The sequence below is a fragment of the Auxenochlorella protothecoides genome (assembly GCF_000733215.1).
Source record: "Auxenochlorella protothecoides strain 0710 unplaced genomic scaffold scaffold110, whole genome shotgun sequence".
In the NCBI taxonomy this organism is placed as follows: Eukaryota; Viridiplantae; Chlorophyta; class Trebouxiophyceae; order Chlorellales; family Chlorellaceae; genus Auxenochlorella; species Auxenochlorella protothecoides.
Window position 1 is genome coordinate 173,188 of NW_011934381.1, and position 13,467 is coordinate 186,654.

The following is a 13,467-nucleotide window of genomic DNA, read 5'->3' on the forward strand; positions in this document are numbered from 1 at the left end:
AGAGCTGTTGCCCACCCCGCCTTGCTGATGATCGGAAAGTGACTGCCTGCCCCTGGTCCCCATGCGGTGGTGTCGGCTTTCCAGGGTGTGGGGTAATATCAGGGTGGCATCCTTGTGCCAGGCCGTGTCAGGCAAGCGAAGGCGTGTATCCGGCATGTCTCAGTTCTCTCCAGGCAGCATCGTATCCTCCGTAATCATGCACTGCGCCACGGTGGCGTTGGGCAGAAGGTGCCCCACGCAGTCCCGCTCCTTCAGCAGCTCGTCCTCGCTCGCCTGGGGAGCGAGAAAGAGGACGGGGTGGGCGAATGGTGTGCATGCGCACTGCATGCTCCTGCCACAATTGGAGCGCATTGCTGCATGGAACACTTGGAGCAGGCCAGCATGTTACCCTCCCATATACATACAATCACTCTCACCTTGCACTTTTCGATGAGCCAGTCATTCATGTGGAAGCCCGGGATGATCTCGTAGTCACCATCACCCTTGGACCGCGCAGGCATGGAGTACACCAGCCCCTCTGTGAAAAGACGAGGGCGGGGCAGCTGAGCTATGCCGGCCCTGGGGGGGCCACCACCCAGCAGCGGCAGACAGGCATGACAAACAGATCCTGATCGAGCCATTTCTCAGGCAGCATATGCTCGCACCAGCTAGCCCGTAGGGGTTGCCATCGGTGATCACGGCGGTGGAGAAACAGTCACCCTCCTTGGTGGGCTGGGTGAGTGACCGGATGTGGTCGGCGATGGAGACTGCAGTGGATGCGGCAGAGGACCTCCCCCACTTCTTGATCAGGACTCCTCCGCGGTTTGCAACCTTGCAATGAGGAGAATGTGGGAGGAACCTACATCTCACGACTTCTCCCTTGCGAAGATGTGAGCCACTGAAGCCGCTCCAAGAGACTTTTTACTGTCTCTGGTCAACCAAGAGGAGAGGCAATCCACACACATGCTCTGCAACCACGCTCTCAATCCGCCTCACCGTGGGAGTAAACTCCTCCTTCAGCCATTTGTCATCGTGAATGTACTCGCGAGCAGGCACACCTGCGCATTATCGGCAGTGCTTGACATAATGATGAAAATACAGTCTCCTGGGGCGGTCAAGAAGCCAGAAATGCAGGCTGCACTACAAAGTGACATTCAACAAACAGCCTTCCCTGTAACCTCAATCCTTGCCACACCTTCAATCTTGGCGTTGACAAAATCAGGGACCTGTGTGGTCGAGTGGTTGCCCCAGATGCACATGTTGGTGACGGAGGTGTAGAACTTTCCGGCCTTCAACGCCAGCTGGCACTGTGGGGTTTTGCAGAGGGCGATGGAACGTTTAGGATCCAGAAGAGAGGAACGAGGCGGACTGCACTCCAGGTAACCAACTTCAAGCACTCCATTCAAGAGCTCCGGAAGGCGCCAAGTGCTTTTCCGCTCCTTTGCACAGTGGGATGATGAAATGACTCTCCCATACTGATGATGACGCGCACAAACCTTGGCCCTGTTCTCATCCAGGCGGGTCAGCGCATGCCAGTTGCGGCGCGGCAGGTCAGGGGCATTCTCCAGGCCGATCAGGGCGTTGGTGTTGCAGGGGTTCCCCACGACCAGCATCTTGCAGTTCCGGGAGGCCACCTCGTTCAGTGCCTGCCCCTGCTCCTTGTAGATCTGGCCGTTCAGGTCGAGCAGGTCCCGTCGCTCCATGCCAGGGCCTCGGGGTTTGGCCCCGATGAGCAGCGCCCAGTCAGCGTCCCTGAACACCTTGCGAGGGTCAATGCCCAGTCGCACCTTCGGAGAGACACGTGTTCAAAAATTGGTCTGAGGAGCTGGCCGATGAAAATTTTGGTTCACAGTGTCTGGATCCGGAGAATGGGGGTCATTGGTCAGCCAACGGCATGGCAAGGACAAGATTTGGAACCATACGTCTGCTCGCCACCAGGACACCCCCCCAATACCCACCTCCCGGAGCAGGGGGCAGAGCGAGTCTTCCAGCTCCATCGCCACGCCCTCCAGGGCAGTGCGGGACCGCTCTGACCCCAGCAGGCTCAGCGAGACGGGCTGATCTTTCCCAAAAACATCCCCGCTTGCGATCTGGGGTGGATGGCAGGGGGGGAGAATTGTGTTGTCAGAAGCAGGCACGAGAGGAGAGGCAAAACCCTCCTGACGAGTAAGTTCGGACCTTTCCATCAGAACAGGTCATCGTAGCACCCAGCCTCACCATGAAGACGAGGTGGTTGGAGATCATGCCTGCGGCACCAGTGACGGCCACATTGATGACCCTCTTCCATGTTTTCGTCTCAGAAGGGTTTCTCTGTAATAGGGGAAACTCCGGCTTCACTTCGGTGGGGACAAACGTGATGACATACTCGCAAACCTGCAATCGGCCACCCAGAATATCATCCAGACATCAAACCCTGTGTACCCATCATGCATGCAGCAAGCTCCTTCCCATGCAAGCCACAGCTCAATTTCATGCAGAGCTCATCCTCACCGCATCCAGGTCATACTCCAGCCTGAACACGCCATAGGCGCCATCATCGTCGGTGCGAGGAAGGTCCTTGGTGGCAATCGCCTGCAGTGGCTGGCAAGGGTACCTCCCAGCCGAGCCCGAGCTGAGCGTGCCCTTGGGTGCAGGGTGCCGCAAAGCCCATCCCGAGCCATTGACAGAGCACAGAGGACTGCGAGAGGCCCGCCTCGAGTGTGCTGAGCTGGCCATGCGGGTTGCATGGGCCCGGGTCGGTTCTCTACCGTTCGCGGGTCTGCATGAGAGCGCCGGTGGGCGGTGGGCCGTGAGCTCCATGATCGCACAATGCGATGAGCACAGGTGAGGAGTTTCGAGGTCCAGGTGGGTTACGCAACTCACAGAAAGGTCGGTTCTCAGTGTGATTGCGCGCGTCGAGCGTGTTTAAGGGATCGCTCCGCGCTCCATGCGGAAGTTCTCGAGTTTTCCCGCGTGATCATGAGTTGGGTTGCGTCCAATCGACCCCTCTTTGAAACCGTGTACATGACGCCCACAGTGGTTGGTCGCGCAACCACAGAACCCAACCCTTTATGAAAGGGGCGTCTTGACATGACATCCTCTCTGTACTTGGGATAGGTAGCAATAGCCACGTTGCAAGGGTCAAGGTGGTCCAGAGTGCAAGGGCTTCAGAACTTTCCGCTGCGATCCCTCTCCCGCTTTGCAAACAGTTTCTCCAGCGCCCTGCGTGCCTCCCCGGCCGGAAAGTTGGAGAGGTCGTAGTAGTGCGGCGCTAAGTCCACTAGCCACTCGCCCTTGATCTCGGTGACTGTCCGGATGTAGTTCTTGGTGGTGAGCACAAACTCTTGGTACAGGACCCTGCGGGGGAAAGGGGGGAAATCGGTCACCAATTGGATGCTGGACAATCACAACGCCACTGCCAGACATCAGCGTTGCAACGGCAAGATGAGTGATGCACCGCCATGCAGGACCAAGCAAGGATTCCTCATGCCCAATGGGCGGGAACCATCCCGGCATGCAGTATTCTCCAAGACACCTGGGCGCTCCCCGCCCCTTCCTCCCACCCCAGTGAAGCCTCAAGCACGCACCATTCGGGTTTGGTTTGGAGGCAGGTGGAGGGGTGCAGGTACACGTTCTGGTTGTCCTTGACCGTGAGGTAGTGCCCTGTCCGCTCCACGTGGGCTACCTGCATGAAGTACCCTGCCAGCATAGCCTTCCGGATGTTGGTGTAGTAATCTCGCGAATTAAAGTCTGTAGACACCATGTTTACGCCCAGCCTCTGGCAGATGCGGAGCTGTGGGTTAGAGGGGGTGATGAGGGAGGTGGGGCAAGTGAGGTTCAAGATTTAGGACTTCAGGCACGCACCAGGATTGCCCATTTGCACAGCCCACAGCACATGCATTTCCCCAAGGACATCTGGCAAGGCCTGTCGGAAACATGCCGCATCTTCTACTGAAGGCCCACCATAGACACCCCTCGCCCCATCCCCCCGTCCGCCATCGCACCAGCTGCCCCCGGACATTGTCCGCAGACTTGAGGGCCCGCGCGTTGAGGAAGTTCTGATAGCACCAGTCGGCGTCGCCGTTGTGCTGCTTGTAGGCGTGGTAGGCGTTGAGCAGGGTGAGGTGGTCCCCATCGACATGCGCAAACCTGGCCTTGGCCTCATCGGCGGCGCGCGCGGCCTCGCGCGGCCGCACGAACACCTGTGGCACGCTCAGCGTGGCGGCGATGCTCAGGATCTCGTTGGAGCAGTTGAAGCGGGGAGAGGCCACCACCATCTTAGACAGCTGGGGGTCCAGGGGGAACTCGGCCATGATGGTGCCGATGGGGGTGAGGTTGCCGTCGTCGTCCAGCGCGCCCAGGTAATTGAGCAGCTCCAGGGCCCGCATGAGCGTCTCCGGCGCGGGGGGGTCCATGAAGTCAAAATGCACCTGCGAGGGGGGGTTGGGTGGGGAGGAGGTGGGGAGGTATGGAGCTGAGCCCCGGTTTCAGAGTTGGCGTGAGTCCAGTAGCCGTAAACAGGCTGCTGCTAGATGACGAGCCTCAGAGGGGGAGATTGCTGAGCGGTGGAAAGACCAGAGTGTGCTCCTGTCAAAGTGAAAGTAGATCGCACGCATGGCAAAAGAGAATCCAAAAGGTTCCTGGCCTCATCAACAAGAAAGTTGTACCCAAGCAGCCCACGAAGGGGCTACATTCGTATAATGTAGATAAGGAATAGTTGTAATTTAGCATCATCGGCCATGGAGGAACCATTTGAGATCGAGGTCAGCAAGATAAAGATACCAATGTCGCGGTGAATGGATCGCAAGAAGGCCCACCGAGGCAGGGTCGTGGGGTGTGGCATGAGGGCCCTTTTCAATCACTGAGACAGTCCTTCCAAACGATGGATGTCAACCAGCTCTCCCAATCCTCCAACTCCTGAATCGTAGCCCTCCTGCCCTCCAAGCCCACCACTCACCAGGTCATCAATGCCCAGCTTCTTGAGCTGCAGCACGACTGACCCCAGATTGCTGCGCAGGATCTCAGGGTAGGTCTGCTCCTGCAGGTCCTTGCCAAAGGACGCCTCCGTGTACAGCCGGAAGCACTTGCCGGGCTTGGTCCGCCCCGCACGGCCGGCGCGCTGGTGGGCCGAGGCCCGGCTGATGGGCGAGACCAGCAGGGACTCGACACGGATGCGCGGGTTGTACACCTTTTGCTTGGCGAAGCCCGGGTCAATCACGTACACGATGCCGTCGATGGTCAGTGACGTCTCGGCGATGTTGGTGGAGACGATGATCTTGCGCCCGGGGATGCCGCCCGGCTTCAGCGGGCCCGGCGCCTGGGAACAGGGCAGGGCAGGGACGGGTGCGTCAGGGTTGAGGAAGGTGGCGGGGCGCGGCGACAATGGAGGCTGGGGGATTGAACGCTCGAGGTGATGGTGCCGGCATGCGGGCACTTGCACAGAGAAGGGATCTTCGTGTGCCCACGCTCGTGCTGCGCTGCAAGCTCATGAGCATGCAGGAACGGAGCAGCAGGCCTGCCAGACAGACCTGAGTTCAGGCCTCCCTTGCCCACTTCATCTTCATTTAGTGACGTTGCTCTTCCAAACAGTGCCCCTGTGGAGGATCCCACTCAGATCACAACACACCCCCCTCTGACCTGGTCGAAGATCTTTTGCTGCTGCTGCGGCGGGAGGGTGGAGTACAGGGGGTACACCTTGATGGGCCCCACCTTGGAGCCCAGCTGCTCGATCTCGCTGGTGATCTTCCGGCAGGCGTCCTCGATCTCCTCCTCTCCCGTCAGGAAGACAAGCACGTCGCCCGGGGCCTCGTACTGATGTATTTGCACCACGGTACGGATGGAGGCCTCCAAATAGTCCCGCTCCGGCTCCTGGGCAGGGGCAAGGAGGAGTTCAACGGGATTTGTTTCCCCATCTTTACAACTGGCAGGACCAGTTGTCCCTTGCAGCGAGTCTCCTTCAGATTCTTGCCGTCCACCCCCCCCACACACAAACCAGCCCCCCACCACCCAAAACACACACACTCTCTGCGCACCTGGGTGTAGAAGATCTCCACCGGGTGCAGGCGCCCGGGCACCTTGATCAGCGGCGCATCCAGGAAGTAGGACTGGAACTTTTCCGCCTCCAGCGTGGCGCTCATGACCACCAGCTTCAGGTCGGTGCGCTTGACCAGGACCTCCTTTATCAGGCCAAAGAGGACGTCTGTGGCCAGGGTGCGCTCATGCGCCTCATCCAGGATGATGACGGAGTACTTCTCCAGCAGCGGGTCAGTCATGGCCTCGCGCAGTAGCATGCCGTCGGTGGCAAACTTGACCAGAGTGCGAGGGCCCGTGCACTCCTCAAAGCGGATGGAGTAGCCCACCTCCTCCCCCAGCGTCACATCCATCTCGTCCGCCACGCGGCGCGCGACCGACATGGCGGCCACGCGCCGCGGCTGGGTGCAGGCCACCTTGAGGCCAGCGGTGCAGTACCCCGCCTCCGCGATGAACTGCGCGATCTGGGTGGTCTTGCCGGACCCGGTCTCGCCCACGAGGATGATGGTCTGGTGGGAGCCCAGCATGTCCACAAAGTCCTTCCGGGCCTGCCACACCGGCAGGCCTGCAATGGGAGGTGGTGGGAAGGAAGGGTGGCAGTCAGGCAGGGGAGAGAGGGCAGGGAGGGAGAGGCAAAAGCAAGCGCTGAGCGAGGTGGAGGGATGCGAGAAGGTCATGGCGCACTCCTGCTGCAAGACCTTGTACCCACCAAAAGATCTCCCAGCACCAAGAGGGATGGATGCATGCACCCTCCATACCACCCACCCTGACGGCCGGCTAGGATCTCATGGTATCGCTGGGAGTAGGGGCGCCCGGTAAAGGGGTTCACACCACCGGACTGCACCGCGGGCGTGCCGTTGGGCGCCGCGGGTGTGTCATACAGCTCGAGCTTGCGTTTTCGTTCTGCCATGCCTAGCCCACACTCCGGCTGTGCGGCCACTGGGGGAGCAACAGGCAGGGCGAGCAGTAGGGGGCCACCAGACGCGTCCCCTGAAATGCTCTGCACAACGGCAAGCCGGTGTGAGGTCCTATGGGCTCCCTAGAGTATGCCACCGCCTCGGTGTGATGGCGAATCGCAGCAAGCACCAGGCCAAACAGGACTGGTTCCCAGCACGGGTTTCTCAATCAAGGGTCAGGACACGCTTTTTGGATGTTTGCACCACGCTGTTACTTGCTTGGGCTCAAAAAACATCTCCTGCGTCTGATGCTTCGTACGCTGGAAGAAAGGTTGACCCTGTCGGAGAGTACCGCAAAAGGAGAACAAGTGATCGGATCCCAACTCGTCTCCAATCGAGGACTGCTGATAAATAGTAATCCAGTCTTACATCTGAAACTACCAGGCGTCAACATCGACCCTTCCTGCACTCAGTTCGAGCTTCTTGCATTGCGTAGCTGGGGGGACGCGGGGCCATGCGCGTGCTCGTGGCAGTGAAGCGAGTCATCGATTACAATGCCCGGGTCAGGGTAAAACCAGACAAGGTAATTATGTTGGATCAATAAGCTATGATGCGGGTGAGCGGTACGTCGTGGGTGCAGGATGCATGCTGTCGGATGTCGCCATGCTGTGCTTCTTACTGGTGTGATTTGTCGAGTCATGCTCCCCCATTCTGCGTCCGAGCAGTCTGGCGTGGATCTCAAGAATGTAAAGATGGGTAAGGCTGGGTGCTGGATGTCCAATGGGAATCTGGAGGTGCAAGACTGTGACTGCTGCTTTGAGTGTACATTTCCAGTTGGCTGTCAGCTAGCTAGGAGGGATGTATGCCAGGATACAGCCTACTCATCAGTGCCTTCCTCCGCCTCCGCACCCTTCCATCCCCACCCTTTGCAGGCATGAACCCCTTCTGCGAGATTGCGGTGGAAGAGGCGGTGAAGCTGAAGGAGGGCGGCTCCGCCAGCGAGGTCGTGGCGGTGACCATCGGGCCCAAGGCGGCGGGGGACACGCTCCGTACCGCGCTGGCCATGGGCGCTGACCGCGGCGTGCACGTGCTGGAGGACGGCGAGGTGCAGCCCCTGGCCGTTGCCAAGCTGCTGGCGGCGCTGACGAGGCGTGAGGAGGCCACGCTGTGCATGCTGGGCAAGCAGGCCATTGACGACGACTCCAACCAGACCGGCCAGGGCCTGGCGGGGCTGCTCGGCTGGCCGCAGGCGACCTTTGCCTCCAAGGTGGTTGTGGACAGGGAGGCAGGCAGGGCCAGCGTCACGCGGGAGGTGAGGCCTGGGAAGCAGTTGGGAGTGGAAAGGGCACAGAGTATGGATCCCGCCTGCCTGCATCCCAAGGTATACCGCCCCCTCGGCCACACTCCCATCCGTCAAGTGCTGATACAGGTGGACGGCGGCCTGGAGACGCTATCGCTCAAGCTGCCAGCCGTGATCACGGCCGACCTGCGCTTGAACGAGCCTCGGTACGCCACGCTGCCAAACATAATGAAGGCCAAGAAGAAAAAGGTCGACACGGTGACTGCACAGGTAGCGCGGGCGGCAGACGTTCACCGGGTGTGCTTTTTGGTGTGTGGGGGGGGACCTCCACCTTGGTCGCGTAAATCTATGAACCAGGGAGTGGCAACAGGAACTGCCCACTGTTGTGCTCAATCTCTGCGCTGATCATGCCGCCCACCCTCACGGCACGCAACCCTCTGTCTCAGGAGCTGGGAGTAGACATCACACCGCGGCTGAAGCTGGTGAAGGTGGAGGAGCCTGCCAAGCGCCAGGCAGGCGTCATGCTGTCCTCCGTCAAGGAGCTGGTGGACCGGCTCAGGAACGAGGCCAAGGTCATCTGAGCAGAGCCTCGCTCGGTTGTTTTCCGGCTGGTCATCGTGCCAGTGCCCAGTGGCACCCTGACCCGGTCTGTGCCCTGCAGTTGTCACCACCCTTCTCACAAAGCAGGTCTGCTGGCTTTGCTGACTGCCATCGACCCCCGAATGCATCTGACAAGCCCCAGCCTGAGAGAGTGACCTGCCTGAACCTGGAGGGGTTCATGTACGCACTGTACACAAGAACCAGGATACAAACAGAAGGGCCTGCTGAAGCTGCTCTGGGGCCAAGGCAGACAGGAAGGAAGTGTACCATGCGAGTATCTAGCATGGCACCATGGCCTCAGGAAGAGCACATCGGCGCTCACTTGTCCCCATCCATGGAGAGCTCGTAGGGCGCCACCAGGATGCCGTCCCGGTCGGCGTACAGCCAGTCCCCCGGCGTGACCAGGGTTCCCGCCACGACCACGGGTACGTCCCGCAGGCCAGGGTCGCGCTTGGAGCTCTTCAGCGGGTGGGTGTTCAGGGCCTTGACGCCGATCTCCATGCCGGCGATGTCCTCGCTGTCGCGAATGCAGCCGTTGACCACCACGCCCGCCCAGCCATTGCGCGCGCCCATGGCGGCCAGGTTGTCGCCCAGCACGGCGCAGCGCTGGGACCCGCCGGCGTCCACCACCAGCACGCGGCCCTGCCCCTCCTCCTCCAGCGCGGCGCGCACGCGGGGGTTGCTCTCGTGGCACTTCACTGTCGATACCTGGCCGCTGAAGCGGGTGCGCTTCCCATAGTCCCTGCAAGGGAGGGCGGAGTTTAATGTGGGAGTGTGTCGACAGTTGGCACAAGAGAGTGGGAGCGGTGCAGGCTGCAGGGAAGGGCTATGTTTCACATGCCCCGGGCACAGACCTCCCTCAACCGGGCACCTGAAGATCGATTGCATTATTTGGACGCCACTGCCCTCTACGATGGTGTCCACCGGTTCCTTGATGTGAATGTCACAGAGATCGGCGGTCGCCCCCCTCCCTGGCGGGGGAGGTGGGTAAGGGTTGGTGGCCATGGCACGAACACCCCTGACGGCAGGGCAACGAAGCCTGACAACGCGCAGCATATTGCCGAGGTAAGCGGTGCAGGCACTTTCGACAGGCATCGCCCCTGCTCCCGCTGGCGTCATCTGATGAAGGGCCGGGGCTGACGAGGCCACCGGGCGCGTCGGGAACCCACCGCGCACCTCCTATTCCAATCCGGCTGATCGGGACGAACCCAGGGATCACGCCAGTCAGCAAGCCCATGGGAGTACGGCACGCCATGACATCCTATGTCTCATTGAGTATCTGATACGAAGACTCGAAGGCTCAAAGGCAGCCGTGCAGGAACATCAGTGTGGGGCTTAGGTGGCAGCAATGTCGACGCTGAAGCCAGAGGGAAAGGAGGCAAGCTCAGCGCCCCCAAAGAAACTGAGCTTCTTCAAAAACAGTATCGCCGGGACATGCGGTACGTGGCCACAGCTGTGAACACAGTCTTGCGATGAACTTGGTGACCTCCGTAATTGACTGCCCACACCCTCCCACCACCCCCTGCAGCCGGCTTCAATGTGGTCTTGGTCGGCCACCCCTTTGGTAATCGTTCAGACCTGGATCTTGATTAGCACTCAACCATGTCCAATTGTCATCAGCTGAAGCGTGTCTCAGCACCACAACCATGAGCCCTGAGCCTGACGTGCTATGCCTCAAGCAGACCCCTCTCCCACCCCTGCCTGCAGACACCGTCAAGGTCCGGCTGCAGACCCAGTCCAACACCAAGCCCATTTACAGCGGCGCCCTGGACTGCTTCAAGAAGACTCTGCAGTGGGAGGGCGTCAAGGGCCTGTACAAGGGCATGTCATCCCCGATGGCGGGCCAGATGTTCTTCCGCGCCACCTTCTTCGCCGCCTTTGCCGAGTCCAAGGCATTACTCTCCAGGCAGCCCGATGGCAGCATGAAGGTCCTGACAGACATGGACCTGTTCAAGGTGATTGGGGTCTGAACGGGGCAGGGTGGGATTGTCACTTCTGCGTACTTTTTGGACAGGGAAGGGTATCATGCATAAGGTTTGGCGAGGCGCGCACGCCTGTGCCCTGGTGCATGCGTGGTCTATGCCAAGCCTTGACCCCACCTCGATCCCATCCACGGCCGCAGGCAGGGGCCCTGACGGGGCTGGTGGCCTCCCTAACCGAGGCGCCCATCGACTTTTACAAATCGCAGCTCCAGGTGCAGACCATCCGGATGAGGTCCGACCCCAACTACAAGCCCCCCTTCACCAACCTGCTGCAATGCGTGCGCGCCTCCCTGGCCCACAACGGGGTCAAGGGCCCCTTCCAGGGCTTGGGCATCACCGTGCTGCGGAATGTCCCCGCCAACGCCGTCTACCTGGGCTCCTTCGACGCGCTCAAGCGCAAGTTTGCCGAGCGCCAGGGGTGAGGCGCAGAGGGCGGCTGCCCGACAGCGCTCTCGGGCTGTCTGCGTGATCGAACGAGGGATCTGGTTTCCGTGCAGGCCAGGCATGCTGCGCCTCAGGCGGCCTCGTCCCAACCCGTTGCCACCTCCCTCGCGCCTCTGTCGATCCTCCCACCCTCCCCTCCCCGCCTCCCTTGCTGCTCAGGATCGAGGTGCGGGACCTGAGCATGCCGCACACCATGGCGGCGGGGGGTGTGGCCGGCACGCTCTACTGGCTGGCCATCTACCCACTGGACGTGATCAAGAGCGCCATGATGACCGACTCCATGGTGAAGGGCGAGCGGCGGTACCCCACCATGGCCGCCACCGCCCGCGCGCTCTGGGCCGAGGGCGGGGCGGGCCGCTTCCTGCGAGGCCTGTCGCCGTGCCTCATGCGCGCCGTGCCCGCAAACGCGGTCATGCTGGGCACTGTCAGCAGGGTGCAGGTCATGCTGGGGGCGTGAATTTTGACGGCCGCTGGAGCCCCGACCTGCACGATCGGCTTCCTGAAGCCTGCGCCGCATCTCGAGGGCAGTTGCGCCCTCCGACCCCACTTGAATAGCCCAGCCAGGCCGGATAACTGGCCATTTATATCAAATTTTTATGTCCCTGCTGCCCTGCATAAGGAGGCGAGCCCTGCCTGTCTGCCTCCCCTCCCAGTCTCTGAAATTTTCTGGCACCGATTCACACCCGGGGTCGATCGCTCCGGCGGCGCCATTGATATCAGTCCACATGCACTGCCACAAAAGAATATCAGGACGGGGGGGGAGGGAAGGGGGATTGTAGGCGGGCCAGGGCCCGGGGGCGGGGCTCGTCTGCCCCCCCCTCACTTCTTGGCCCAGCCCTGGGCGGCCAAGCCGTCCCTGAAGGCGGCCAGCACCAGCTCAATGTTGGCGGGCTTGGCGTTGTAGCCCATGATGCCGACGCGCCAGATCTTGCCGGCGGTGGGCCCCAGCCCGCCCGCGATCTCCACCGCGTAGCGCTCCATGGCAAACTTGCACAGCGCGGCCCAGTCCACGCCCTCCGGCACCTTGATGGTGTTCACGGTGACCAGGCGGTCCTCAGGCGCCGGCACAAAGTGCTCCAGCCCCAGCTCGGTCAGGCCCGCCCAGAGCTGGTCATGCGCGGCGGCGTGCCGCGCCCACCCCGCCTCCAGCCCCTCCTCAGCCACGATGGCCAGCGCCTCCCGCATGGCGTACCACATGCTGACCATGCCGGTGTGGTGGTAGGAGCGGGAGCCGTACCAGCCCCAGTAGTCACCCACCAGGTTGAGATCGAAGTAGTAGGAGGCGACGGGGGTCTTGCGCCCGCGCACCTTGGCCAGCGCGCGCTCGGAGAGGAAGAGGGGCGCCGCGCCCGGGGGTGCGGACAGGCACTTCTGGGAGCCGGAGTAGATGGCGTCCACGCCCCAGGCGTCGGCAAACATAGGCACACCGCCCAGCGAGCAGACCGTGTCCACCAGGAGCAGCGCGCCGTGCTCCGCGCACATCGGGCCCACGCCCGCCAGGCTCTGGTGCACGCCGGTGGAGGAGTCGCCCTGAACCAGGAACACCACAGCAGGGCGGTGCTCCTTCACCGCCGCCGTCAGCTCCTCCAGGGAGAAGGTGCGCCCCGCCTCCTTCTTCAGGTCCACCACGTTCACGCCCATGCGCCGCGCCATGTCCACCACGCGCGCGCCCCAGATGCCCTTGTTCCCCACCAGCAGCGTCTCGCCCGGCTCCAGCAGGTTTACCAGCGTCGACTCCATGCCCGCGTGGCCCGTGCCAGACACGCAGAGCGTGTAGTTGCTCTCGGTCTGGAACACATACTTCAGCCCCTGCCGCACCTCATCCATGATCTTCAAGAAGGGCGGGTGCCTGGGGGGGGATGTTTGAGGGGGTGGGGTGGGTGGGTGAAGGGGCAGGACGGGTCAAGGTTGTGCAAACGGGGGGGACAATGGTCGAGAGGGCAAACCGATCGGGGTGATGATCCAAGGAGCATGCGGCCCTGGGGTTGGGCAGACTCTACCGTAGGGCGTGCTGTGACACCCTTGGACCCCCCTTCCTCCCGGCTCACATGTGGCCCAGCAGGGGCAGGCTCTGAGTGGCCAGGACCCTGGGGTCGGAGTTGCCGGGCCCGGGACCCATGAGGAAGCGCTGGGGGATCTGCAGGGCAGGGTTAGGGTCGGGAGTGGGCGGCCAAACCCTCGGGCCCGGCGACGCACGGCCGAGGCCCCACACCCCTCGGAATGCCATATCGGGTCATGAGACGGGCGACCCCACAGG

General features: G+C 61.6%; 7 protein-coding genes across 7 annotated transcripts; 3 read left to right on the forward strand and 4 right to left on the reverse strand.

Moving 5' to 3' along the window:
• Positions 1-159: 159 nt before the first annotated feature.
• On the reverse strand, positions 160-2,223 carry F751_0686 (Malate dehydrogenase [NADP], chloroplastic; the record flags this gene model as incomplete). The annotated part of the gene is made up of 8 exons (XM_011402705.1): positions 160-273; positions 417-517; positions 645-810; positions 976-1,037; positions 1,175-1,286; positions 1,476-1,766; positions 1,938-2,069; positions 2,197-2,223. 8 exons carry the CDS (start codon positions 2,221-2,223, stop codon positions 160-162), a joined length of 1,005 nt encoding a protein of 334 aa, XP_011401007.1.
• On the forward strand, positions 306-611 carry F751_0687 (hypothetical protein; the record flags this gene model as incomplete). The annotated part of the gene is made up of 1 exon (XM_011402706.1): positions 306-611. The coding sequence occupies one exon, from the start codon at positions 306-308 to the stop codon at positions 609-611; it is 306 nt and encodes a 101-aa protein (XP_011401008.1).
• Positions 2,224-3,125: 902 nt separating the features above from the next.
• On the reverse strand, positions 3,126-6,898 carry F751_0688 (putative pre-mRNA-splicing factor ATP-dependent RNA helicase; the record flags this gene model as incomplete). The annotated part of the gene is made up of 8 exons (XM_011402707.1): positions 3,126-3,315; positions 3,546-3,751; positions 3,963-4,046; positions 4,161-4,388; positions 4,916-5,275; positions 5,596-5,826; positions 5,991-6,553; positions 6,754-6,898. 8 exons carry the CDS (start codon positions 6,896-6,898, stop codon positions 3,126-3,128), a joined length of 2,007 nt encoding a protein of 668 aa, XP_011401009.1.
• Positions 6,899-7,398: 500 nt separating this feature from the next.
• On the forward strand, positions 7,399-8,765 carry F751_0689 (Electron transfer flavoprotein subunit beta, mitochondrial; the record flags this gene model as incomplete). Its single annotated transcript, XM_011402708.1, has 5 exons — positions 7,399-7,467; positions 7,610-7,640; positions 7,817-8,196; positions 8,314-8,454; positions 8,631-8,765. The coding sequence occupies 5 exons, from the start codon at positions 7,399-7,401 to the stop codon at positions 8,763-8,765; spliced, it is 756 nt and encodes a 251-aa protein (XP_011401010.1).
• A 337-nt stretch (positions 8,766-9,102) lies between these two features.
• Positions 9,103-10,021, reverse strand: F751_0690 (Putative regulator of ribonuclease activity; the record flags this gene model as incomplete). Its single annotated transcript, XM_011402709.1, has 3 exons — positions 9,103-9,526; positions 9,656-9,755; positions 9,961-10,021. The coding sequence occupies 3 exons, from the start codon at positions 10,019-10,021 to the stop codon at positions 9,103-9,105; spliced, it is 585 nt and encodes a 194-aa protein (XP_011401011.1).
• Positions 10,022-10,132: 111 nt separating this feature from the next.
• F751_0691 (Mitochondrial substrate carrier family protein G) lies at positions 10,133-11,667 on the forward strand (the record flags this gene model as incomplete). The annotated part of the gene is made up of 5 exons (XM_011402710.1): positions 10,133-10,205; positions 10,313-10,348; positions 10,492-10,739; positions 10,907-11,184; positions 11,370-11,667. 5 exons carry the CDS (start codon positions 10,133-10,135, stop codon positions 11,665-11,667), a joined length of 933 nt encoding a protein of 310 aa, XP_011401012.1.
• Positions 11,668-12,029: 362 nt separating this feature from the next.
• F751_0692 (Serine-pyruvate aminotransferase, mitochondrial) lies at positions 12,030-13,437 on the reverse strand (the record flags this gene model as incomplete). Its single annotated transcript, XM_011402711.1, has 2 exons — positions 12,030-13,059; positions 13,259-13,437. The coding sequence occupies 2 exons, from the start codon at positions 13,435-13,437 to the stop codon at positions 12,030-12,032; spliced, it is 1,209 nt and encodes a 402-aa protein (XP_011401013.1).
• Between the last annotated feature and the right edge of the window lie 30 nt (positions 13,438-13,467).